This window comes from Leuciscus leuciscus, assembly GCF_965113295.1.
Source record: "Leuciscus leuciscus genome assembly, chromosome: 14".
NCBI lineage: Eukaryota > Metazoa > Chordata > Actinopteri > Cypriniformes > Leuciscidae > Leuciscus > Leuciscus leuciscus.
The window spans coordinates 21,293,226-21,320,242 of NC_138738.1; the positions used below are offsets into that span (position 1 = coordinate 21,293,226).

Here is a 27,017-nt window from a genome sequence, read left to right on the forward strand (position 1 = left end):
CATTTTCTCCTTCTCTCTGAATCCTTCTTTCTGAAGTACCATTGAAGCTGACAAATATGTTTATAAATTCACAAGCTCAGACATTTACTCACCCTTACGTAAATCCAAACCTGTATGACCTTCTTTGTTCCGTGGATAAAAAAATAAAAATAAAAAAAACCCCAAAAAACCTTTATATATATTTTGAAGAATCTTCATGCAGGTCTTTTCCATGCAATGGCAATACATTATTTGTCATTATTCACTGATACTACTTAAGCACACTCGACAACATTTGTATAATGTTGATTACCACATTTGTATGATGTTGATTACCACATAAAATAATTCGGGGCCATCCCTTTTTTTCTTTAAAACAAAGTAAAAATAAATAAATCAAGGTATGGTGAGGAACTTGTGATGGAAGTGAATGGGGCCAATTTTTGAAGGATTTAAAGCATACATTTATAATTTATAATTGAAGCTTAAAACTTTATAAAAATACTTACATGAATACTTTTGTTAATATTTTTGTATTATTTGAGCTGTAAAGCGGTTTAAATCTTTTTTTACAGTCATTTTAGGGTTTTAGGGTTTAAGGCATTGAATTATCATGCCGTCAAAAAAGGGTTAATAAGCATTTTTGTCACATTATAATCATGTTAGTATGCATATAGATTATATGTTGTGCTTATACTACTGAAACAGTACGTTAATGTTTACAGATTGGCCCCATCCATTTCCATTATACTGTAATGTTTTTCTTCTTTTTTATTTTTTTTTAAAAGAAATTAGTGGCATAAGTGGCACATTTTTGTGGTAATCAATATTACGCCAAGAAAAAAAAAGAAGAAAAAAACGCTTTTGATTAAACTTAACTTTTACTGAACACGGTCAATGAGCCATGAGTAAAGGCCCGTAAATAAATGATCCAGTCACAACGGCTGAAATATATATTCCAGCAGAAACCTCAGCATTTAGTTTGTTTAAGACTCTACTCTTGAACTGATAATTAAGAGCTCCCATTTAAAGTCATCCATTTCTACAAAGAAAGAAATACCATTTTGAAAATGACCTGCGCCACATTTGAGGCTGTGAAGCTGTTTCATTTAGTAAGGATTAGTCAGCTGAGCTGTTTATTGAGTCTTTAAGGCTGCACATTTGTCACGAGAGACAAAGTGTGGCTACTTTCTACATAATGACAACTCCAAAGGACAAGACATAAACTTGGCTTTAATGACGAGAGAGTGACAAGTGACAAGAGACAGACATGCAGGGAGTGGCTGTCTCTGTGTCCAGTTCCAGCCTTGGGACTGGAACTTTACTTCACTGCTCTTAGCATAGGCTTAAAAGAAATAAAGTTTAAGCACAACTCTCTATGCTGCATTACTCATAAAATATATGAGCCAATTTACTCATTTAATGTGCAAAACATTTGACAGAGTATCACTTCTACAGTGCTGGTGGGGAAAATATTGAGTAAACGGCATTAAAAAAAAAAACACACAAAAAAATAAACACTTTAATGTAACTACCCATGGTGGGAATTTAAGAAAATGGACTTGAAAGAAGTTTTGACACAAAGGCAATACAATCAGTTCACATGGTTTAAGAAGTGTAGAGAGACGCTGAGCCATATGTTAGAGAAAGACCTCCCAAGAGGAAGGGAATGTGACAGACATTATTGGCATAGGTTTTATTTTTCATGTTCTGATGAAGAAAGAAAGCACGTGTTGTAGAAACATATTTGAAGAAAATACTTTTATTATAAGATATTTAGCCAGTTTGAATTTTTATTGTTACACAGTGGCCCCAAAAATGTGTTTGGACATTTAAAACATTTACATTTAAAAATGTACATAAATGTTTGCATTATAGGTAACAAAGTGGCATTTATTGTAAAGAAATGAAGACCTCCGATGCAAAAGCCTCTAAGAGCCACCTCTGTCAAAAATGAGATAATAATATTGAGTGAATGCTCTCCGCACATAGTATGTTCATGAAATACTTTCCCTAGTGAGGTTGCTATTGCGTTCAGCAAATAGCTGCGGATCTTTGAGTTATTGATGCTACAGGGGACGAAAGACAGATAGCTGTCCTGCTGTACTACCTCGATACACAGGGACGATGGATTTTCTACTCATTGCCAAACACGTATAAGGATGCAGAGGATGCATTGAAAGCCTACTTCGTGCCAAAAGCTAACATAGTATCTGAGCGCCGTGTCTTCCTTAAACTCTGTCAGGCGCATCACGAGACAGTTATACAGTACGTTGCCGCTTTGCGAGAGCTTGCTGTTTCATGTGAGTTCATTGCCAGTACTGATGAAATGATTCGCGATCATTTAGAAAAGAATGTGCTTAGCCCACGAATACGTGAAAGACTTATACTAGAAACTGATCTTACACTCGACAGAGCTGTTATGAAAGCAAGCCGGATTGAATCTGCTGCCGATCAGGCTAAATCCATTTAAAATTCCCGCCAAGTTACAGCAGCAAGCAGTAAAACGCAGAACAATGGTAAACCATCACAGATCAGCGCAATCAAATATGTGCAAGGTCCGTAAAATTGAATTACAAGAAATTACTGTACTGTACACGGAATATTCAGCTCTTACTCCCAGTATTACAATCACAGTGACTATATCTACTTTGGACTCACACTTATATGGTGGATTTGGTGGTTGACACTTGGTCTTCTGTATCTTATGCATGCCATTTCAGTAATGCTATGCTGTAGCAACCTACAACCAGGCTAGTGACATATTCAAAAGCCCAAATTCCAGTGGTTGGATATTTGTCAGCGAACGTTTCCCTACATGACCATTCAGTTCCTGCTAAATTCTTCATTGTAGACAAAGGGACACCACTCATGGGGAGGGACCTAATGTCTGGATTGAGGATTGAAAACAATCAAGTTCTGCCTCCTAATGGCCTTCCTGTGCCAGTCTTTCAGTGCGCTGTCAACTGAGTTTCAATGTGCTAAAAACTTTTTTACACCACATAAAGCTGGATGAAAATTTTGCCATCTGCCACACTCTGTCCATAGTGCTCTGTAAAAAATAAATCGCTTGCAATCAGCTGGGGTTATGAACGCATCAACGCCTCTGCATGGGTGTCACCAATTGACCAAAAAGTCAGGTAAAATAAGGATGTGCATTGACCTCAGAGAGCCAAATAAAGCAGTGATCGTGGACTCTTTTCCATTGCCATACATGAATGAACTACTCTCTGCTCTAAAAGGTTCCACTGTTTTCTCTACCATCGACCTAACTAATATTTACTACCAAGTGCCACTGCATGAGGACAGTCGTGACCTCACTTTTTTTTATTATTCACTACAGACTGTTCCGTTTTTGTTGTGTTCCTTACGGATTGGCTTCAGTGCCTGCGATATTTCAGAAGATGATGACCATCATCCTGACTGGCTTGTCAGGGGTTAAATATGACCTGGACTATCACTATCATCCATGGACGTGACATGTCTATGGATGACAAAGCACTTCAAGCAGTTTTACAACGGTCAAAGTGTCACTTCCGACAAACCAGCCTGCAGTTCTTAGGTCATCCTGTTTCAGCGGAGGGTCTTGATAAATCACGTACAAGTGATTCAAAATTATACATTTTCTTGTACATAATCTAGTACATAGATATTATCATGTTTAATGCATACTGAGACAAAAAAAGACATTCACAAGCCACTTCTTTTGTAAAATGATTGACTATCAAACCCAAGTTTTGTGTTGAATTTGTGTGTGTGCGCATGCTCTTGTCACCACTTTCACAAACACACACACACAGTGTCTTTTTCAACTGCTTCACCAATCTTCACCCTTTCCCCAAACTTGGGCCCTTAAAGCTACTTTTATTGTTTATCTGTGCTTTTGTGTATGTATGTATGTACTGTTTTATGTGCGTTTCCCCACACGTGTGTTCTTTTATCTCTTTTCTTCTGTTCCTCGCAGCCTGTGATTGCCATCCTGTGGGGGCCGCTGGCAAAACCTGTAACCAAACCACAGGCCAATGCCCCTGTAAAGACGGTGTGACGGGTATCACATGCAACCGTTGTGCTAAAGGCTACCAGCAGAGCCGATCACCCATTGCCCCCTGCATAAGTATGTGGATCACTCAATGTCAAGATTTTTTTTCTACCACTTCAATCCCCAATGAGCGATAATGCACAAATGTTTTTTGTCCATGGAATGCATTGCAAAAATTGAGATGAAACTCTTCTGAAGGACCGTAGGATCCATTTCTTATGGTGGAACAAGAAAATCTGCATTTCACAGTGGAAAGAATTTGGAACCATGTCTTGTTAAGGTCATTCCACAGGATTAACACCTGCCGTTCTTTAAATTCTGTTTTCTTTACTTCATGGCCCAAATCAGTGAGACTGACATTTTTTAGATTCTTAAAATCGCTGTTTAAAGATTACAAAAGTATAAGAGTCCTCACTGCATGGGAAGGAATAAAGAAAACATATTATCCATCACTGGTGTTTGCATTTGAAATCAAACTGTTTAATTGGTGCTTTTGTCGACGAAACAACGCTTGGATATTTAAAAAAAGCAATTGGAAATAAAACGCTCAGGAGAAAAAGTTGGCAGGGAACTCAGCGGAATGAATTCAACATATTACTTTTTGGAATCATACAGTATATCTTTGATTTTCTTGGGAAAGTCACAAGCATGAATGTGTGAAAGATAGACACTCTGGTAATTGAATTTAAAATATTTAGTTTCTCTCATAATAGTGAAATAATGTTTTTATTTTAATAGCACATATAAATTTAAGCAGTTTCTCAATCCAAGCCAAGCTCAGTTTAACACAAGGAAGTCTTGGCTACACATACCTATACCATTATGACCTTTTATTCTGAAGACCATAAATCAATATTATTTAAATATTTGTAACTGGCTTGTACTGTAATTTAATCTGGCATTAAACTCGTTCCCATGTTCCCCAAGATGTTTAGAGCTGATATAGGAAGACCACCACAGAAAAATGTAAATCGTTGTACAGTGCCCGAATAGTCTTGCCAAAATGTCAACAGCAAAATGTACTTTCCTCTGTACTGGTAGTTCTTTATTGAACTATACTTATACTTTTGGATGACTTTCAAATTTGCAATGTCATCCTAAATAAGTAACATTACAAATCAATATTATTATCAAGCCTTGTTTACTTGCCAAAAGCGCCATAATGCATATTTGCAACAGAAACATATTTCAGCATAAGCATACACATTTTTTGGACCCCAGCAAATGACGAAGATTGTTTTTTAACCAGAAGACTTGATTCTTTCTTCCTTAAAAAAACCCTCTTTTTTGCATGCTTGCGCACCAGCTCCACAGAGCACACGAGCACTCTTTTATCAACTTCTTCATATTTCTCTTAGTACGCTTGCGCTGTTCAGTCATCCTCTTGTTTTGTCCTCATGGCAGTAATTGCCTTTTCTTCTTGTATATTTATGTTTCCCGATAAAGCGAAAGACTGTTCTTTTTTTTACCACTTTTATGAATTCAATCACTTCGATGAAAAGGTCTTTTCCTCACGCATGGCTTTACTGAGTGTAAACTTCCCTCCGTTTATGAAAGGGCAATGGAAGGAGGAATGAAAGAATCAAGTCTTGGACAAGCATCTTGCTGTTTTTCATAACAACAAAAGAGGGATACGGATGGAGCAGGTTGGGTTCATAATGTAAAACCTGTAACATTTTCTTATGGAGTTAACATGGTTCAAATAAGCAGCAAGAAACTGTCTGAACAGAAGCTAATATTTATTCTTATATTTATCTTAAATTACAATTATTATTTAACTTAAATTTAATATTCTTTTTTTTTTTTTATCTAAACCAATGTTTACATTTAATTGTGTATGTATTTATTTATTATTGCTAACTGTCATCTCTTTTTCGGAACAGAAATTCCCATTGCTCCACCAACCACAACTGCAAGCAGCACAGAGGAACCTTCAGGTTAGTTCTGCTAACTAATCTTAAATGAGAATTGTGGAGAATTGTTTTAGTGAGTTTAAAACTGGTGTCATTAACCACAGACTACATCCATCACTATTAAAAAGCTAGGCCACTTGTAAGTGTCTCGTATTAAGGAATGAGGAGCTGATGCCGAGCTGTTTGGGGGCTCATTCTAATTTATTTGCTGATATAAGGTTTTCTTCGCTTTTGAGCGTAAAGTGGAATTTGATTTACCCAAACCCATTATGGAAGAGGAACTGCTGAAATTATTAGGGGGATCTAGTTTTACAGTTGCGTCCCTTGACACGCTCACTCTCGCCGCAGATGTTTTATAAATATGTCTAAAAGTAAGCAGAACGTCAGACTTAACTGCAGTGTCTGCCAAATGATTTCATTCAGCATCAGACAGTAAAACACTGTCTGCAAATATACAAACGCTTCCCTAAAATTTCATGCAATTATAGACTAAGTGTCTCCTGATCAGATGTTTAATTTCCCAAGTTTTCTTGCAAGAGCTATCAGCTTCTCTTTCACCTTTTTCCCTTTTTTATGTATTTTCAACATAGTGAGTGAACATGCTTTAGTTTGCCCGTATGGAAAAAGTATTTGTTGAAGAAATATTCGTCATTCTCACGGACAGAGTAATTCTAGCGTGCAAAAAATCTTTGCAGCTGTTGGTTGATCGTCGCAGACCTTTAATGCTTTACTGACAGATAAGATTGACAGCAGAGCTGCTGGTATTCTCTCTCTCTCATGGACCTTATTTCATTCTTCTCTGGGATATGTTCTCTGCCCCCACATTTTTCTTCTACGGTCTTTTATTCTCTCTGCATTTCTTCCTCCTTTGTCCTAAAATACCCACTCACTCTCTCTAGCCCATCTGAAACCAATTCTCTGTTTCATGACTGGTAGTTTGGCTATTGCCAAATGTCAGAACTGCATTGTGAAAACTGTCTTTCCTTAATGGACTATCAATGATTTGAGATAGAGGGTGTTATGACCCATGCAAAATAAACAAATAGGCAAAGCGGAGGGAAAAGGTTAACCCATTTACCACAATGTGTTTCCATTTGTCATGGCGTGACCCTTAAGCATATGGCAGCACATGTGAAAAAAAAAAAAAAAAAACTAAGAAATGCAGGATAGCTGTATCGTGCTTGTCTTAGTATTTTTGTAGAACAGAAACAGTTAAAACAATGCTGAACAAATATAAAATAATATAATGTGATATTTATTAATTATATGTATTTGTTTGTTTATTACGTCACCACTGTTTTAGCGGTTTATTTTCTACAGAAATCAAGACAGGTACAATGCCACTATTATGATTCTTTTTTTAATTTATTAATAAATTGTAAGATAACTGCATTGTGCCAGTCAGTCTTTAATAGAAAAGAAACAGTTAAAAACATATATATAAAATATAAATAAATACATTTCTCTGTATATAATTTGTTTATATATTACAATTATATAAAAATAGTGGGTAACGCTTTATTTTACAATGTCCTTGTTAAATATGTTACATATACTTACCATAGTAATAACAGTAAATTATGCATAATTATATGCAACTAACCCTCAACCAAATCCTAATCCTACCCTAACCCTATAGTAACATGTATTTGCTTAATGTTGCTCAGTACTTAAATATATAATTACACTGTCACAATGACACCTTAAAATAAAGTGTAACCAAATAATGATATATTATTTATTTATTTGTCTGTTTTATTTCTTTCTTTTTTTTTTTTTACAGAAATATAAGACAGGCACAATGCAAAAAATACTAAATTAGAATTCATTTCTGAAGAGAAAATAAAGATTATATATAAAAAAAGAGAGAAATTAATTCAATTCTAAGGTCAGAAAATGTATCAAATACTACCTTTCTAATCACTTAATGGAATCTGATTTTGGCAAGCTTTATTTCAAAATCAATGCATTTTTAAAATCGTACTTTATTTGCAAAGATGACGTGACCTTTAATCCAGGCGATGGGGGAACCGCTGATTTTGAGCCCTTAAAATGTTTGACCCATCTGGTTTTGAGAACAGCCCTCCATGGAAACTGCAGCATTCCAAATCAAGCTGATGGAGAGGTGGAGCACAGGACAGACTTATTTGAGTGCCCCCATCAAAATGGACGCTCCAGACCACCCACACACCCTGCTATGGGACTGCATACATTATGCCTTCACTCCGAGCCCAAAGCTCACCTCAGGATAGTGCAATTCGGCAGAAAAATATGACCTCATCCAATAGATTATTGCAAACAGATGTTCTTATCAGGGCACCTCCACCCTGCTCTTTAGCAGTTGCCCACTCAGATTGAGAGAGAGAACCTGCACGTTCTTGTACAGAAGGGTGGGGCAGACAGCTGTGAAGCAGGTGTCTATGAGAATGAAATAGGGGAACGGCAGGAGGACAGAGGGAAAGTCGAGGGAGGAGAGGAGGAGGAGGATGTTAATATGTCTTCAGTAATGCCACATGGAGGGGAGGAGTGCATCGCGAATACCTCCGATTGCTCAGCTCAGACAAAACACATATTGTGTGGCGAGGTCATGCATGGTGTGAGTCACCACTCCCGAGACCCCTGTATAATCCCTCAGACGCACACTCATCTATGACTGACAGAGATGTCTCTACAAACCTGTTTTAGGAGATCAGCGCCTGTTGTCTTTACAGTCATCAAAACCAACATGGTGGTTATCACTAATGGCATGGATTTCGTAGATGATTTGTTGTTTTTCGCAGGAGGGGACTGCTCAAATTATTTTCTTAAATAATAGGAATATTTTACATAATCCAAAGGATAGGTCCGCATTTACTCACCCTCATGCTATTTCAATTCAAACCTGTGTGATTGTCTTTTGTCAGTGAAACACAAAAGGTACATTTTTGAAGAATAGTGTGGGTGCTCTTTTCCATACAATGAAAGTGAATTGGGATTGGAGCTGTTAAGCTCCAAAATCACACAAAAGCACTTTAAACTATCATAAAGCTATCAAAAGTCATCCATAAGTTTGTTTGTAAATAGTTTTGCGTGAGAAACAAACTGAAACTGAATTATATTCACAGAAAATTTGTAAAGATTTTCAGTGAATTATGACTTTAATTTCCATATGTTCCATATACAACCACTGACATGGAATAAAGTGGGCTAGTAATATATTCTTAAAAAATTCACCTTTTTGTATTCCACAGAACATTGTCAGAAAAAGTTAAATATGTTTTTAGAAAAAAAACTTCTTGGTTTTGTACCTTATATACCTCTAAAGGGTATACCTTAAAGTGTAACTATGAGACTGTTGTTGTACTCGGTGTGATGACAAACAGACCCCAAACATAATTTTTTTTCTGACAAAAAAGAAATTAAGTCATACAGGTTTGTGACTACATGATGATGAGTAAATAATGACAGAATTTTCATGTTTGGGTGAACTATCCCTTTACCACTGTCACCCTTGTAAGACCAAATGGTCCCATAGAAATCTGCAAGGCTCCTAGTGATTATAAAAGGAACGAATAAAAAAAGGGGGAGTGAGAGATAGAGGTAGGGAAAGTGAGAATTAGAAAGAGAGAGAGAGAGAGAGAGAGAGAGAGAGAGAGAGAGAGAGAGAGAGAGAGAAAGAGAGTGAATGGTGTTGAATTAGTGTCTCATCATGAATGCAAAGCTCCCGTCTAATTTAAAGCTGGCTTCACCTCTCTCCCATTTCACATTGTCAGATTTCGAGGGTTGGCGATGTTCCCCACAAATCTCTGGGCTTCATTTACAGTAATGAAGTTGATTTCTACCCATTCTCAGCCCATTAGAATGATGTGACCGTGATCAAAACATCACAACTGCACACGCTTTCTGGTCCGTTTCTTTAAAGCAGTGTCCGAATTCAAGAGATAGCTATTTTCTTCTCAAACTCTTGAACGGAATGAAAGAACGGCAGAAAACGAGAAGGGTGTTTTGAGAGGTTGAGAGGAGAAGGAGAAAAAAAGCAGTTCCCTTGGAATAGACCCAGCTTGCCCATTGAGTCCCTGCCCCAGTGGGAGCTTGGGGCTCTGGCTATAATCTAATTACATGCTTTATTTGCAGCAATTTGTTTCTCAATCAGTCTCATTCCGCACAGAGAAAGCCTTCCCCCTGTGCACTCATTCACACCTCATTGTTACAGCTCCCAGATCTGCGATGTGCGCATGAATAGCATTGTCCGTTCCATTAGAGGTCCAACTGGAAACAGACCTCAGGTCAGCCTCAGGCTCTTTTTTGCTAACAACAGAGTACAGTGTCTGCCGTCTTCAAGCTTTAAAAGACCCAGCAGGTTAGATTGTCAGTGTTAGATGTCAAGGCTTTTCAAAAAGTGCTGAGTGAGGCTGAATAGCGCAGACTCATTAGCTGTTCTCCGCCCGAATCTCCAGACCAACAACTTCCCTCAATGTCTAGCGACGGAGAGAATTCGTCCACAAATGTTTCCCCACAGGGGTCCCCCACAGTCAGCATGTAACCGGTGCCCTCCACTCATTCTTCAGTGTCAAACAAGCCTCACATTCAAACTTACACGCAGCTTTCTTTTGCTCACTGGCACCGCTAGCAGCGCCACTGGACGCGGTGCCAAAATCTCTCGCACACAGCTTTCGCTTGAAAAGACGGCAGGAAAAACATCCATTAAGGTGACACCGGCCTCTGTGGGAGCATCGTGACGGGACGGCAAGCTAACCATACTTCCCCTAACTCAAGAGGGGGCACAATGAGTACATTTGTCTTTGCTGCGGGGGACTAGATGTTCGAATAGGAATCTCAGGGTGCTCATCACCTCTTTAAAGGAGAGCTAATGAGAAATGATGGCTATCAAAGGGAAGTATCGTGATGGCATTAAATAGGGTTATAAGAAAACAAAGCAGTTGCTCTACAGTCTTCATTTAAATGGAAATGAAGCTGCCACAGTATGGACTCTCAATTTCATTTTGGTTACAGTTTCTCTGCCATTTCCAATCTACAGTGTGCACGGTTTGACTCGTCCAACCCCACCTCGGACTCCCTCGCGCAACCACTTCGGCGCGACTACTTTCACGGGCATTTTTTTCTATTTCCTGGGTTGCCCAGGGCAACCTCATTCACACAGAGAGAATAGAGAGTCCAAAAGAAAGTAAAAGGCAGGCATGGAGCGAGGGTCGGCCGAAACAATGAAGTTTGTTCATATGCAGGCGAGCTGAAAGGTTTTTCTCCCCCCCCCCCCCCCCCCCTCCCCTCCGCTCCGTCTCCCCATTCCATCCATCCACTAAAAGAAGCCCATGACAATTGTAAGGGGAATGGCGAAAGCAAACTTCTCCATTTAAACATCTGCATGCTAGAAAGAGGTGTTTTTAATGATTTAATCGTGTCCTTGTCCTCCGAGTTGAAGGAGCAACTCGTTTTATCTGGGAAGAACTGTAGAAGAGGCCCAATCAGAACTGAATCCATTGGGTTTTTTCCCCCAAACACTATGTTTCTTCTTTATTTTTACATACAACAAGCTTTTTTAAACACTTTATGTGCTGCTAATTTTCCCTCTGACCTCCCTTTGTGCTTGGGCAACCCTTGCTCCCCCCTTCATTGCAACCTCCCTGAGTGCCGAACCAATAAATGCCAAAGGTTGAAATGGTCTTTAGGGGTTGCGGTGGGGGAGGAGGCATTAGGACAGACGTACCGGGTACAGAGTTGACAGCACCGGGAGGGAGGTGTCGTGATTCAAAAAGCCCTAATCAGGCCCATCATGGCACTGACAGTGGAGACAAGGGTGAGAAATTAGCATGGAACTGAAGAAAAAAAAAAAATCGCTGGGTGGCACAATACACTTGGCCTCAGAGGGCTCCCATCAGAGCAGGGGAGGGTCCAGACATCCAGAGAGCAGAACGAGAGGGACCTTTTGTCTCCTTCCTTTTCTAAGGAGCAAAGGACACTTTGCTGAATGCCTCACAAGCCCTATTACAGCCTCACAATTAAACTGGGCAGATGGGTGTCACAACAGGCCAGGGCTTTAGGATAGATGTGTAGTTTGCAGAAGTGTCTCTCTTTTTGACAATGACTCTTTTACATTCTTTAATTGTGTGTTGTTGTTGTTGTTTTTTCCCCATCTCAACTATTCCTTTCTTATTTTTACCTCCAAAACTTAGACTGTGAATCCTACTGCAAGGCATCCAAAGGCAAGCTGAAGATAAATATGAAGAAGTACTGCAAGAAAGACTACGGTGAGTGAGAAAAAGTGCACACAACACCGTACGGACAGCAGCACACTCCCACATTTATGCAGGTGGTTCAAATCCTTGCCCTCTACAACATCTTTATTCTTTATCCAAAGCCGAATTCCCTCGAGTCCCCTCAGTGTTGGTATATTGTAGTGATGGCTTACTTGGGGCTTTCAAGAAGAAAGTCAAAGGATCAAACAGGAGGAAAGGCCATCAGTGAGGGGTTTAGGGGAGGCTGCGTTGACGGACAGCCCAGCAGGTATTTCAAGCCCAAAGCGGATCAAACCATGGCAGTGTGACGGGCAGAAGGGACCGGAGTGCTCACAGATATCCTCATTAAGGGAAGCGCATGTCCCCGTCTTGCATTCCTGGGGGCAGCAGGCCCTCTCTTGTCCATGAAAAGGAGCAGATGTGCAGCCCTACAGAGGTGGGGCTGTTTCGCCAGTCAAGCGAGACCCCGTGGAACTTAAAGAGCTTAGCAGGTTTAATAACAGACAGAGCATTTTAACAGCTCTTTTGATTCATTTCAGTCAGCATACACTGAAAATAAATTAGTGTAGGATTTCATTTGAAACTATTTTCAGTAACACTTTATTTTAGTGTCCTTTTTACATGTTACATGTACTTACCATAGTAATAACAGTAAATTATGCATAATTACATGCAACTAACCCTCAACCAAATCCTAATCCTACCCTAACGCTATAGTAAGTACATGTAGTTGCTTAATTTAATTTAATTACTCAGAACTTAAATATATAATTACACTGTAACAATGACACCTTAAAATAAAGTGTAACCCACTTTCATCATTTATTTACAACAGCGAGTGTTGAAGAGTTTAGGTCATTTATTAATGTCGAATAAAACACAGATTATTTGGGTATAAGTGTATAGGTATAATTCTAATATTTTTGAAAATTGCTATATGGAAATATTACCATACTATTATATGGGTCGATGACAAATTAGAGTGTCCACAGTAAAAAAAGGAAAATATTTATAAATATTTAATTGCGACAAGAAATGTTGGTTTCATTTGGTTTTGAAAAACATTTCAATAATTTTCAAGAAAAGTATAAATTGAATGACTCGTCACATGGTGTAACCATCAAGAAAAAGTATTCACAAATTTTCCTCACGCACTGTGTACATATATTAATCATTAAACATCTTTATATATCTTTTTCAAATGTAAGTGTGTTATTTTTTGTAAATTATTATTATTATGATTATCATTATGTTTTGGGGGAAATCGCACCACATGACACTTTACAAACTGAACTAACCTTGCCTTACTATTACAAAATCATATATTTTTAGAGACTTAATTGACCTTGACAAAAGGGTATGGCAGGGGTTCTTTCTGTTTTTTTAAAGTATTGTAGTACATTTTTATTTATTTAAATAATAATAAAAATGTAAGCCAGTCTACTTAAGGTTTTCTTTAAAAAAATCCCATTATGATATCAGGAAAGTTGTATCAGCCTGATACATTTTACTTTATGCCCCCCAAAATATCAAAATGCATTTTAATTCAGAAAATGCTTATCACGTTTATTCTATTCACTGTATGCGTGAATTAATTTTTTTATTAATTTTTGTATACACTAAAAAAACTAAGACTAAAAAAATTATAATAATAGTGTTGTCATTGACCCATAATTAAATGTATCCTTTAATTGAGCCGGACACCATTAAATTTAAGCTACGCAAAGTACTTATATTTATAATGGCCATGCTGTGCACTTGTAAAGATGGTGTGTGATAAATGTAATAATGATTTAAAAAGCTTATGCGTTCCAGCTAAAGACATGATTTGATGGGTAAGAAAGTGTTTATGCCCAATAGACCTCTGTGTAATTCAGGATTTATTCAGGATAAAAAAAAAAAGGGAATCCCTACAGCTTACAGAGGAGGTCTGGCACACAATGGTAGTAGCATCTAACATGATAAATACTCAATGTCATCACCTCCTGCAGATCAGCTTTGCATGTTCTCCTTTCTACACTGCCATTACTCATTTAAGAATTTATCCAGATAATATGGTACCCCGCTGACTTCAATTTACAGTTGTCCTCAGTTATGGAGAGTTCGCCAGCTCCCCCTTTTACTCAAAAGTGAACAATCTAGGATAAACTCCCACATTCTGAGCATTAAACCTAATCCACTTTCCTTCTGCCTTCCTGAGCATCAGGGGGGCTTTATACGGCAGCACGGGGAGAAATGGCTGGAAATGGTATTGAACTTGAAGATGGAGTCATCTAAAGACTTATGAGGGGAATCAGGCATTTTGTGGCATGATATTTACAGCCTCATGCCTCATTGGCACATTACCCATAAAACACCACAGGAATCCTGACCACAGCTGGGCCACAGACATGTTGTTATCATTGGATAAATTAGTTCCACCTTCCCAAATGGTGACAGTGACAGTTTTTCATAAAGTTAAAGGTTTTTGGATTTCATCTGTGATGATATTTTCACTTTCGAGTGTACTTAAAGTGTAATATTTTATTTTTATTTTGTATTAACCGTTATGTTGTTCCAAAACTGTATGATTTTTTTTTTCTTCTGTGGAATACAAAACGAACTAAGGCAGTTAAACTCAAAAATTACAAAAAATATATATTTTATTAAGTCATACAATAGTTTTGTATAGGAAAATGACCAAAATAAGTAATTATTCCCTGATTCATTGAGGCAGTGAGTTGAGAGTCAGATCAGTGCAATTCCAGAACAAAACTTTCAGACCAGTTATGTGAACTGCATTAATAATTTCACTGAAAAGATCACACAAAAGAATGAATCGTTTATGAATAGCTACGTCTCTCATGAATATGCTAAGGAGAGCTGGTCTATCAAGATTTTTAGTGAATAACTTACATTTTTGTGTTACTCTCACAAAGCTATCAAATGGCATCAGAAGATTTGTAATATTGTTAACATAATAATTGTTAATTTGAATTTGATACCACTTTAATTCACTCATTCACTTTGATTATAAGGAAAAGAACATCCAGGATATTCTTCAAAAATTCACTTTCTTTGTTCCACGGAATAAACAAAGTCACACAGGTTTGGAAAAACATGAAGATGAGTAAATAATAACAGAATGTTTATTTTTGTGTAAAATATTGCTTAAAAAAGAATTACAATTGATTTCAGTGTATTCATAATTTAAACCAAATGTCATTAAACAAGCGATGATATGTTGCGATTTAACTTATTAAACTTATCAAAAATAATCTTAAGCATTTGGTTTCTTCTAATAAAGTTTTTACATTTTTCTGGCTATTAACTCTTTCCCCACCATTTACGGAAACCTACCCACATTCAAGTGTTGATAAAAAAAAAAGAATGCATGAAGCTAGAATAAAACTTTTTTTTTTTTTTTTTAGCAGATGCTCTGTTCTTTCTTTATTTTATATATTGCATGTTCAGATATTCATAAAACTAAATATTCTGGGGGCCATGAAAAGTTTGTGAAAAATATCTAAAATGCTGGTGCTGGCTGGCAACTTAAAAAACAACAACAACAAAAAAAAACAAAAAAAAACTGGTGAGGAAAGAGTTAAAGATCTCGCATCCTGGCACCCGATACAACTGAGAAGTCGAGAATGAGAATGAGAATGTGGCGCAAGATATAAATTAATTCCTGTAAATGTGAAAATCGATCCATGTATTGCCATTTAATGAAACACGTGAAAAATATGAATTCTTATAAGCAGAATATTTGTAATCTGGGGTTAAAGGTTCTATATCAGAGTAGAAATAAACATGCATGCTCTGCATGGCTCTAGCCTTAAAAACATGCAGACAGTGAGTAAAGTATGTAAAACTGTAAATGGACAGATACTTAGATCACCAACTATAAGCCTGTGTGATACTGCCTCAATCTGCAAAGCATTACGCAGACGAAATTAAATCTGCCTGTTTTGCGGCTCCTTTTTGTCGAAGTCACCTTACAAAGCACCTTGAAGGCTATTAATAATGAAAGGCGAACAGCATGAGTCTACAGGCAGTTTAAGCAGATTTTGGGGATTCACACTTGCAAGGATTGTCAAACTGCGGCAGGGTTTGAGTTACATGCTTTATTTGAAAGCACTTTAAAGTGAAGGTTGACCTTGCATTGATACAAACGACTTAATCAGAATCAGAGCCAGAATGAATCTGCGGCAGAACTATCATTTCACTTGTGGCTGGAAATTTTGATATTTGGGTAACACTTTACAATAAGGTTCATTAGTTAACATTAGTTAACTACCTTAGTTAACATGAACTAAGAATGAATAATACTTCTACAGCATTTATTGATCTTAGTTCATATTAGTTTCAACATTTACTTATACATGATTAAAATCAAAGGTTGTATTTCTTAACATAAGTTAATGCACCGTAAACTAACATGAACAAACAATGAACAGCTGGATTTTTATTAACTAACATTAACAAAGATGAATAAATACTGTAACAAATGTATTGCTCATTGTTTTCATGTTAGTTAACACATTAATGAACCTTATTGTAAAGTGTTACCGATATTTGGCTCAGTGTGAATACATTTATTTATTCAACAAAGATTTTAGGATAAAATGTACTTGCAGTGGGGTCCCTAAAGTCCACACAGAAAATCTGTAAATTAAAAGAAAAAGAAAAAGAATTTGAACATAAAAAAACATGTCATGTTTTGGGGGGAATTAAAGATGACATTTTAGATTTCACACTACTTCTTAGCCACTAAGACATAGAAAGTACTAAGTAATTCATGTATTTATTTATTTAAGCAATAAAATATTTGTATTCAATTAGAAAATAGAAACTTTTTCACTAGTGGTCTCAGACTTTCAGTCCTTGTTGTGTGTAAGGTAAAATTACGTTATTTAAATGGGCAAACTTAAAGTTTAACATTTGTTTCATTCAGAGATTAATTTAGTTAATGACGCATGAATTTAAAAAGTACAAAAATATTCCATGTAGTTTCTTAATACTGTTTAAAATGATTTTAAATGATTGTTTGATGTAGATGATGTTTTCATTTGAATTAAATAAATGAAGTATTTTAAAACACCACGGGAGACTGCTGAAAGTGCTTACAAAATAATGTCACCCCTCTGTGTTAATAGTGGAAAAAATAATTCCGTTTTTTATTTTTTATTTTTTTATTCTACAGCTGTCCAGGTCCACATCTTAAAAGCAGAAAAGGCCGGTGAGTGGTGGAAGTTCACCGTCAACATCATCTCTGTCTACAAACAGGGCGAAAGCCGAATCCGCAGGGGAGACCAGTTTTTGTGGGTCAGAGCAAAGGACGTGGCCTGCAAGTGCCCGAAGATCAAGCCCGGCAAGAAGTACCTACTTCTGGGAAATGACGAGGATTCCCCTGGACAAAGCGGAGTGGTGGCAGACAAGGGCAGTCTGGTCATTCAATGGAGGGACACTTGGGCTCGAAGACTCCGGAAGTTTCAGCAGCGGGAGAAGAAAGGAAAATGCAAGAAAGCATAGTGAGGGGAAAGGGAAAGAGGTGGCCATCCAGAGCTGGACAGAGAAACAACAGACGAGTGGTGGATGAAAAGATAATAAGGGAAAGGGAGAGAAGAGAAAAAAAAGAGGAACTGAACATCGCTGCTTTGAATAAAGGCATGAAGACAATATTAACATTTTGTTTTTAAAATAGGAACATGTGTGAAGGAGTTCACGATGCAGTTTTCATTTCTTATTTGTTTCCTTCAAGATTTGTTTGCTGTTTGCCAATTTTGCACCTGTGTCCATTATAAAGAAAGGTATTGGATTATTTGTTAAATGGCTTCATGTTTCAGATCCATTTTGGCCGGTTTTGAGAATCAGATTAAGCTGCATTTCATATTCTAAATTCATATTTTTCAAGAAAATTTAAACAATATTTAAATGAATAGTTCTTTTTCAATACAAAAATAAACAAATAAATAAAACATTTTCACGAGTGAGCTTTAGCATTTAAAAATTCATATGCTCTAACTTATGCATAATGCATAATGGCATCTGAGATGCCAACATTTCAGAAATGTCAAAATTCTGTTTTCGGTGGGAATTTTTAATACGACAGACATCAAAACAACTTTTGCTCTTCTTAAGCCAATTTAAAAGGTTCTTTTTCAAAGTCTGAAAAGTATTTTAGTTTCACTTTGTAACAACTGCATGAAAAACATGCATTATGCATATACTGGTGCATGTTCTTTTTTTATAATTAGTTCATTCAGCATTATTAGTTGTTGCAATTTTCATGAAGTTGCATGGTTTAACATTATCATTGAAAGAAAAAGACCATATAGGACAGCTCTTGTACAGTATAACATGTATATTTCATATAACACTACTAATTTGTTTAAGACTGGTGCTGCTGGGTTTTCCCAATCTCTACAGACTCTGAAACTGTCCCAGCAAATGCACGACAAAAGCAAATCAAAAAGTTTCTGTTCAAAGTATGTTTCTGATTGCCTTTTCATCGTAGGTGGCCCGCAGTTCACTACTTTAAGGTTAAAGAATCATCTAACAATTGATGAAAAGAAGTAGCGCCTATTGTCTTCAACAGTCCCCACTAATATAGACTACATTTGGTAGAATTGCCGATGTTTTTTTTGTTTTTTTTAAACAATGTCTGTTTAAGCCATGTGTAAATCTAGAACTTGCCTCACTTATTTACAACAAGAACAAAAATCTGTACTCATAATTGTTGCAAACTGATTTATGATCTATAAAAATGTAATGGCATGCTTGTACAAACCCCTAAAACAATTAGCATGCATTTACAATTATTTTTGAACTTGGAATAAAACCACCATGTATATTTTTGTATAAGACATGATGATTGAGGTAGATGACATCATTTCTTGCTCCATTTGATTCAATTGTTTATAGTCCAGACATGGACGATGCCTTTTTTTTTGTTTAAACAGAACTTCAGTGCGACGAGTCCAGTGTATAAACAGGCCTTTTCGTAGAAAAGTGTTGGTAGAATGGTGTGTATAGTTAGTATTTTTCCTTGTGTGTAAAACAGTATTTAGAAGTGTACGAACTACCTTTAACTAGTATTCATGAACTAGTATTTAGTTTTGTAAAGCGACAGCATCTCTCCTTTTACACATTTCCACGTCCAATTAGGGTTTGTGAATGTAGGAATGCATGTACAGTAATGTTTCACTACAACAGAGAATTCTCTTCACTGTGAGAAACGCTGCTCATACACACACAAACACACACACACACACTTATTTTGTTACTGATGAGACTGAAGTTCTCTAAAGTACAGCTTTTTCACTGATCTTTGAGGGGTCACTTAACGTTTGATGGTGTGGTCAGTCAAAAATAAACTGCAGGAACTGATCATTTCAGTATCAAATACCAAAAAAAAAAAAAAAAAGAAAAGAAAAAAAGACAGATTCGATGAACGGTTTACGTGTGCAGTAATCATCATCTTAACTCAATGCTTACTTCTTGTAAATGTACACAATGTATGACATACAGATATTTATACATATGATGTATTTACCGGTTACAAACAATATTCGTAATACCACATGTAAATGTATTTTGTTTGGCACTCAGTAGCTTAGTGCACACTCATTTTTTTATTTTAAGTATTACAACGATGTAAATTTATGTTCAGTTTTTATTTTTCGCAGCAGTGGAAAGATGCCTCATGTATTTGACATTACCAGCAGACCTTACATACATTGCTTCTTGTTCATATTATGAATTGTAAATTTAGCTGTGGCAAATACAAGACGTCTGCAATATTGTTTTACAATGCATACTAATATATTATGGTTATTATAAGAAAATATTTAATGACACAAGACATTGTGGATTTTTTACATCCTTTTGCCTTTTTTTGTTGTTTGTTTTGTTTTGTTTGTTTGTTTTTTTACAGTCTGTGGTTGTTTAGATGGTTGTGATTAAAATCCAGAGGGGAAAATAACTACTGAACACCAACCTGGTAGAACTACATTCAGCATTCATTTGGAATAAAATCTCAAAACGTTACTAGTGTGCTTTCTCATTTTTTCCCCCGTTTATAAATTTGGCTTAAAAAAGTAATACATTAGTATTTATTTATTTAATCGTTTAGATTTTACAGTAAAGATTTAAGGAAATCAGAACTGAGCATGCACTGTATATAAAAAATATAAAAATAAAATAAAATAAAAAGTTGCTGCCTTAAATTTTTAAGTACAATCAACTTGGATGTTTAAGTCACTTAAACTTAAATTACATTTCTTATTTCGACGAGTTAAAGCAATGTAAAAATATGGTGTCAGAACTTACTGATCATAACATTTTTTACAGTGTGTGACAAATATTAAATAACACTAATAAATACATACATTTGCGACAATTAGGATTTCACCAATGAAACAGTTGAGACCAGGTTGTGTTAACTATATTTATTAGGTCACATTTTCAGGAAAAAATTAAATACAATAATACAGAAAAGTGTTGAGAAAAATCACATATTTATTAGAATTATTTCTACTTAAAAAATAGAATCCGAACTGTAATGCATTTTAATAGACAATGAAAAAGAAGTTCAGAGCTTTTTAACCCAACAGCGGAGCTGAAGATTCTGTATTGCATTGTGACGCACAGACCTTGTTTACATGAAGGATACGGATCATTTTCTTCACTGCCAAACAAAGAATTTAAATAGGTTTTCCCCCCTTGGAGCATCTCATGGTTATATTCATAATAATATTCAAAACCTTTCAAAGCTCTTTTCTATTTTTCTTTCCATTCCGAATTCTACTTTGATCATTATCTGAGGAGCAAAGAATTTCAGTTCTTCATAGTGGTCCATTCCCTGGCTTTTACCCAGTCATGGGTTCCATTACTTTCATAAATGCAGAAGGGGATAAGAGAGGGGTTTGGAGGGACGCGTTTACGTGCAAGCAGCGCGTATCCCTCGTTTACCCCCCGAAAGCACTCTGTATCTGTGCTGTCTTCTCTTCAGAAACATCCTCTTCATTACTTTTGCCAAGCTGCCACGACAATGATGGCGATGAGGAGAAGAACAATCACCACCCACATCCCTGATTTAAAAACACACACAAAACATCTTAATGAACCAACATTAAGGTTTGAGCAGAAGATGCCCTAACAGAGATGTGCACATTTTAAATTCATCATTTGGCTGATCTTTAGCACATGTGCATCCCTACCAGCTGCACCGCAAAAAAACTTCAGAGATCTGTTGTTTATCCTTACATTTTTTATGACTTGAAACACTTCCGAACTGTAATTTTAATGGTTGATTCATTTTATTTCATTCATTATTTGCATTTTTCATGTATTACTCATTAAAATAAACAGGGCTCATAGCCCCGTGTATAATTCAAGATCAGCACTAACTGAGGGTGAGGATGACAAACAAAATGTGGTGAAACTTTCAGCGATGCATCTGCCTTTCATTAATCTTTCTGATAGTCAAATTTCTCATTTACTCTGTGTCACCAGAGGAATTCCAGGAAGGTGTTGGAGAGGATGTCTCATCTCCTGTGAGTCACTTACATCAACCAGAACATGTGTTGTAGATCCGCTATTACAAAACTGATGGTTCATTCTCGGATTAAATGAACCAATCAATCCTCAACTGTGACTAAACATCCTGCATTCATTCTACACAAGTTAGGCTTGAACTACTTACTGGATTAATCCAATGGAAGTTTTACAATTATTAATATTAATAAAATTATACTTTAGTGCTTTTCATTACCTTGCCTTTCTATACACAGGCTAACCTTTTAAATTTAAATGAATATATTTAAGGGTGATTCTTCAATCTAAGGCTGATATTTTAAAATCTTTTTAAAAAAAACAAACAACAACACTATTTTTCTATCTATGTTAAAATATGTATTGTGTCTTAAAATCCTCAACCTTCAAGTGGATTTTGGTACATTGTGATGTGGAATTTGATTTTGTCTGTGATGGTAATGATTTTTCACTTTTTAATTCGATATCCATTATTCAGTATCCTATTGGATAACATAAATGGATCCTATTAGAATCAGATCCAAATTAGGTCTATCAGTTATTTAAGTTTGAATTTTCAAAAATTAAACTAAATTATTTCTGAATTAATATGCTCAAATACTCACTGAATTGCTAATAACTCCTAATATACAGTAGTTACACCTCAGATTGCGATATAAAAATCTTCAAATTAATTACATTTCTGATCTTCAAACTGTCAATTACTACAGTAAATAGAAATAAAAAGATTTTTTTGTCTAAAGTTTTCAAAAACGTTTGGCATGACGGTAGTGACAGGAATGACAAATATTAGGGACAGCAAGTCTTTTTTTGTTAAACAAAGAAAATAAATACTGTATACATCAATTCCAAATTAACTTGATGAGGTTGAAAGAAAAAAGAAAAAGTAAAATAAAAATTTTAAACTTGTTAAATCTAATTTAATTGTTTAATTTTAATAACTTAAGTAAATAGACAATAAAAAAAATTATACAGCTAATAAAATATACCCTTTAAAACTACTAAAACTTTTTTTCTCTCTAAAATCATCCTAGACATTTTTCCAAGATCACGCTTTTCAACATACACATTTTCTGACTATGTTTGTCTCGAGTCTAACTTCAGTCCTTCCTTTGTTTGTGCAAACTCTACAACATAGCACACATGCCATCATCTGTCACGTCATTTCAAAACATGCTTATCTCTGCTAATCAGACAGGATTTTTGACATATGCGCTGTTCGTCATGGACACTGGCTGGTACTGTATTTGCAGTGCTTTAGTTTACATTTCTCTCATAGTTTGGCTCGGTGGCTGTGCGTTCCCAACGGAGATCATAGCGCCAGCTGGCCTGCACTGAAGCACAGGGTAAAAGGAAGCCGTGCTGAACAAACTTGCGCTGCTATTATGAAATATCACCGATCTACCAAAGCCTGCTGCGGGCAGGGCATGAGTTAGGAAATAACGCCACACAACCGGCAATTGTCCAATTTTTTTTTTTTTTTACAGTGACTTGGAACAATGTCACAATTTTAGTGAACAGACCCCATCCCACTGGAAAACGACAGAAAACAGGCAAGAGAAGAAAATATGGTCCACCCATCTTCACTGAACTGGTAAACCTGTAGAAAACAATTTAATATGATGGAAAAACATCTCCCAATGAACATTCTCTTCTTTTTTTTTATTTTATTTTTTTTATAAAATGCCAAATGGCGAAATGTCATTCAGATTTAAATCAGCCTAAAGAGAACTGTGCAAAACAAACTCATTCACACTGTGAGACTTCTACGCTTTAAAGTGAGTTTCACACCCAGGCTCGTCTGTTTGCTCCTCTTTTTCACCTCTGAGAAACTGTCACAGTCCTATAAGCAATCAAATAAGCTTTGTAACCCAATCACGCTGCCCCAATGACAACAATAATATTTGCTAGATAAATAGCTTAGTGTGCACAGAGGGCAGAAGACCTGTGAGGCCACCCAGGGGCAGAACAAAGGACACGCATTCTTCCCAAGTGTCCTTTATTTATTTAAAATCAAAGTCGAGGGAGAAAAAGAGACCCGCAAAACTCTAAACTTCAACTTGTCATAGTCAGGGGCTGGAAGACTCCAAACAAAAGATGGGCCTGAAATGTATCATTTTCTGAACAGATGATTTTGATCTGCCTGTCAATGTTCCTAATAGTTCTTTTTTATCTTTTCAAAGAGGATTGTTGTAAAGTATTTGGTTGTAGAATGTAAACAAATTAAAAACGAATTACATGAATGAAATAACATCAGACTTCATACATTCCGATATGATGGCACATCTGGCTTTTAATTTAGCATTTGGCTGCAGCACTAAAGTTCACCTTTTTGATGAAAAGATGTCGGTTGTATTCCAAACTGAAGACAAATGCTCTATATCTATCTGTACACTATCGTTCAAAAGTTTCGAATTATATATATATTATAAAGAAATTAATACTTTTTTCAGCAATAATGCATTTAATTGATCAAAAGGGACAGCAAAGACATTTATAATGTAACAAAAGACTTCTATTTCAAATAACTGCTTTTTTACAATTTTCTATTCATCGAGGAATCCCGAAAAACGACATATCACGGTTTTAACTAAAATATTACGTTACAATGATTTATGATATGATATAAAATGATATATTAATTAATGAAGATTTCTGATTATCATGTGACTAGAGTAATAGCTGCTGAGAATTCAGCTTTGCCATCACATGAAACAATTATATTTTAAACTATATTAAGATAAAAACAGATATTTTTTTTTATCAAATAAATGCAGTCTCGGTGAGAACAAGAGACTTTATTGCTATGTGCAAAAACTCATGTTGTTCTTCCTCTGGCTTTCAGACAACACAGCAAAACAGTTTTCAACTAGCTAGATGATTAATTTTAAAAGAAATAAATACAAGTTGGACTAAACTATTCTAATATTGTGAGTGTCTGAAATACAGAAAATAATTGTAGACACTTAGACAAAAAAATATGAATTATCAACAATCCTCTTCTAGATAATACAGTATAATACGAACACCCAAAATAAGATTGACACAGGAAATAAATACTGTATAAACCTTGTGTGTCCACAGGAGTGAGAGATTAGACAGCTGGAGAGACCTTGAAAGTGTTGTGGCATGTTATATTTTCAGCAATTTCTTTCTACGAGACAAAGACAAGTGTCAAACAAAGTTGGGAAACGTGAGGAGTGAAGTGAGTCGGGGAACAGAGGTGGGGAACGGTCGACGACGCAGTGAGGAATTTTTCCATTCATCAACCCCTCCCCTTCACCCCCCTTCACAGAATACATGAATATGGTTAGGTGTTAAAAGCAGACGCGGGACAAGAAGAAGAGGGGTAGAGAAATAAAGGAGCGAGAAAGAGAATCAATGCAAAACTCAGTGATTCTGGCCTCCAGCTCTGGGATCTGCAAACAAACTTTAGTCTGTGGAGTCCTCTGGACAAACAAATGGAATTATGTGTCACATTAGAGAAGCAGGACAAAGCGCAGCAATGCATTTATTTCCAAGAGAAATTCAAGACGGATCTTTATAGGGCAAGCAGAAGAGATGTAGTTAAACTGGCTCTCACTAAAGAAAAATGATCCGTTTTATTATTCACACCCTGCACATGATCATGGTTATAATAAAATGAATTCACGGTCAATTCCATGTATTCTACGAGGAGCTTATTTAATAAATAATGTCTTGATGTAACTTGAGATAGCGAAAATCCCTGTAAATAAAAGTTCTTCTGGCAAGTCAGCTCTTTTAAAGCAACAGCTCTCCCAAAAATGACAATTTTGTCATGTTCGACATTTGTCAAGTGTAAAGAGAGTGGCACACAAAAAGGTTTGTGGTGAGAGCGTATTGGTTGAACATCTTTCATCACCCAAAAACGCCAGAATTAAAGTTAGTTGTTGTAAAGTTAAATATGCCAACATTTACTCAACATTATGCTGTTTCAAACCCTTACGAATTTCTTCCACGGAACAAAACAAGAGTAGAGGTATGACTTTCTTTTGAGAAAGAAGATGATCTTTAGCGGAATGTTTAAGCTGGTCTTTCCATACTGTACAATACTGTAGAATTTACAATATTGTAGAACTGTAGAATATTGTGAAGAGGGGCTGTCAAGATCCAAAATTGAACACAAATTAAAAGAAAAAATATTAATAACAAATAATGCAAAACAGCTTCAATATGTTCAGAGAATCTTTAGAAGTCAAATAATAGGCTTGTGTAAGGAACAGACTAAAATTTGAGTTCAAAATCCAAAGAACATTCTGAGTTTGCATCCATTGTCATGTCCAGATGCATTTCACCAGGTTTGACAGCCCCTGACCACTGCCCACTTTCACTCCATGAAAAAAAAGAGGCCTAAATTTCACGGCCTAAATTCATACATGAGGGCGAGTAAATAATGAACGGATTTTTGGGTGAAGTATTCCTTTAATGAAGAGCTTAATGAAGACAGATACTTTGTGTCTGCTGCTTGAGTATACAGACATGCTTCAACATTTACCACATGTGAAATGATTTAAGTGTTTCAGACATGGTTGGCATGCACAAAACTTGAGAAATCTGAGAGGCTGTAGTCATTGATCACATCACAGAAAATGCAATTAAAGGAATAGTTCACACATAAATAAAATTTTTGTCATCATTTACTCTGCTCCAAGGTCGTTCTAAACAATTTAAATACTGAAATTAGTTATCTTCCATGAACCTACAATAAATGCAGACTGGAGCTTTTAAAGCTTCATAAATAAATACAATTTAAATAAAAGTATCATAAAAAATACTATATTCAACGCCTTCCGAAGCCATGTGATAGTTTGAGTCAGTGAACAGGATCAGTCCAATTCATTATTGATCTGGATCAACCAGTTCATTGAATAGATCTAACTAAAAAGAACAATTAGTTTACAAATTAGAAATTTCTGCTTCTTTCATGAATGCACCAAAGAGACCTGGGTCCAAATGTCAAAGAAAAATGAAAAAAAGGTCTCTCAAAAAAGCTTCTGTATTGTGATACATCGAGTGAAACGAACAGGTCCTTCTGTCCACCCTCTCAGCACTGGGCATCACATGAACTCCAACTTGCTGGTTTGAATCTTACCTTACAGGTAGGTCTTTCAATGTGGCTGGGGGTATGGGGGGCACATCCAAAGCACATCAACTGGTCACGGGAGTTCCTCAGGGATCAGTTCTTGGCCCTCTCCTCTTCTCTACATACACTACACTGCTGGGACCCATTATACAGGCATATGGTTTGTCCTACCATTTCTATGCTGATGACAAACTACTTTTCATTTTGACCAGATG

The 27,017-nt window shown here is 36.2% G+C and overlaps 2 protein-coding genes across 3 annotated transcripts in view; one reads left to right on the forward strand and one right to left on the reverse strand.

Annotated features, from left to right (window-relative positions):
• Window positions 1–20,192, forward strand: part of ntn1a (netrin 1a) — a 71,005-nt gene extending 50,813 nt beyond the window's left edge. Inside the window, exons 3-6 of one of the 2 annotated variants that reach the window (XM_082136852.1) lie at window positions 3,944–4,093; window positions 5,902–5,955; window positions 12,102–12,176; window positions 17,347–20,192. In XM_082136852.1, the coding sequence (XP_081992978.1) occupies window positions 3,944–4,093; window positions 5,902–5,955; window positions 12,102–12,176; window positions 17,347–17,675 (608 nt within the window). In that variant the 3' untranslated portion in view covers window positions 17,676–20,192. The remainder of the gene's footprint in view (window positions 1–3,943; window positions 4,094–5,901; window positions 5,956–12,101; window positions 12,177–17,346) is intronic. The other variant, XM_082136853.1, reaches the window with a different exon arrangement.
• Window positions 20,193–20,578: 386 nt separating this feature from the next.
• stx8 (syntaxin 8) overlaps window positions 20,579–27,017 on the reverse strand; it is a 65,265-nt gene continuing 58,826 nt past the window's right edge. The window contains exon 8 of the mRNA XM_082137025.1: window positions 20,579–21,235. Coding sequence (XP_081993151.1) covers window positions 21,171–21,235 — 65 coding nt within the window. The 3' untranslated portion in view covers window positions 20,579–21,170. The remainder of the gene's footprint in view (window positions 21,236–27,017) is intronic.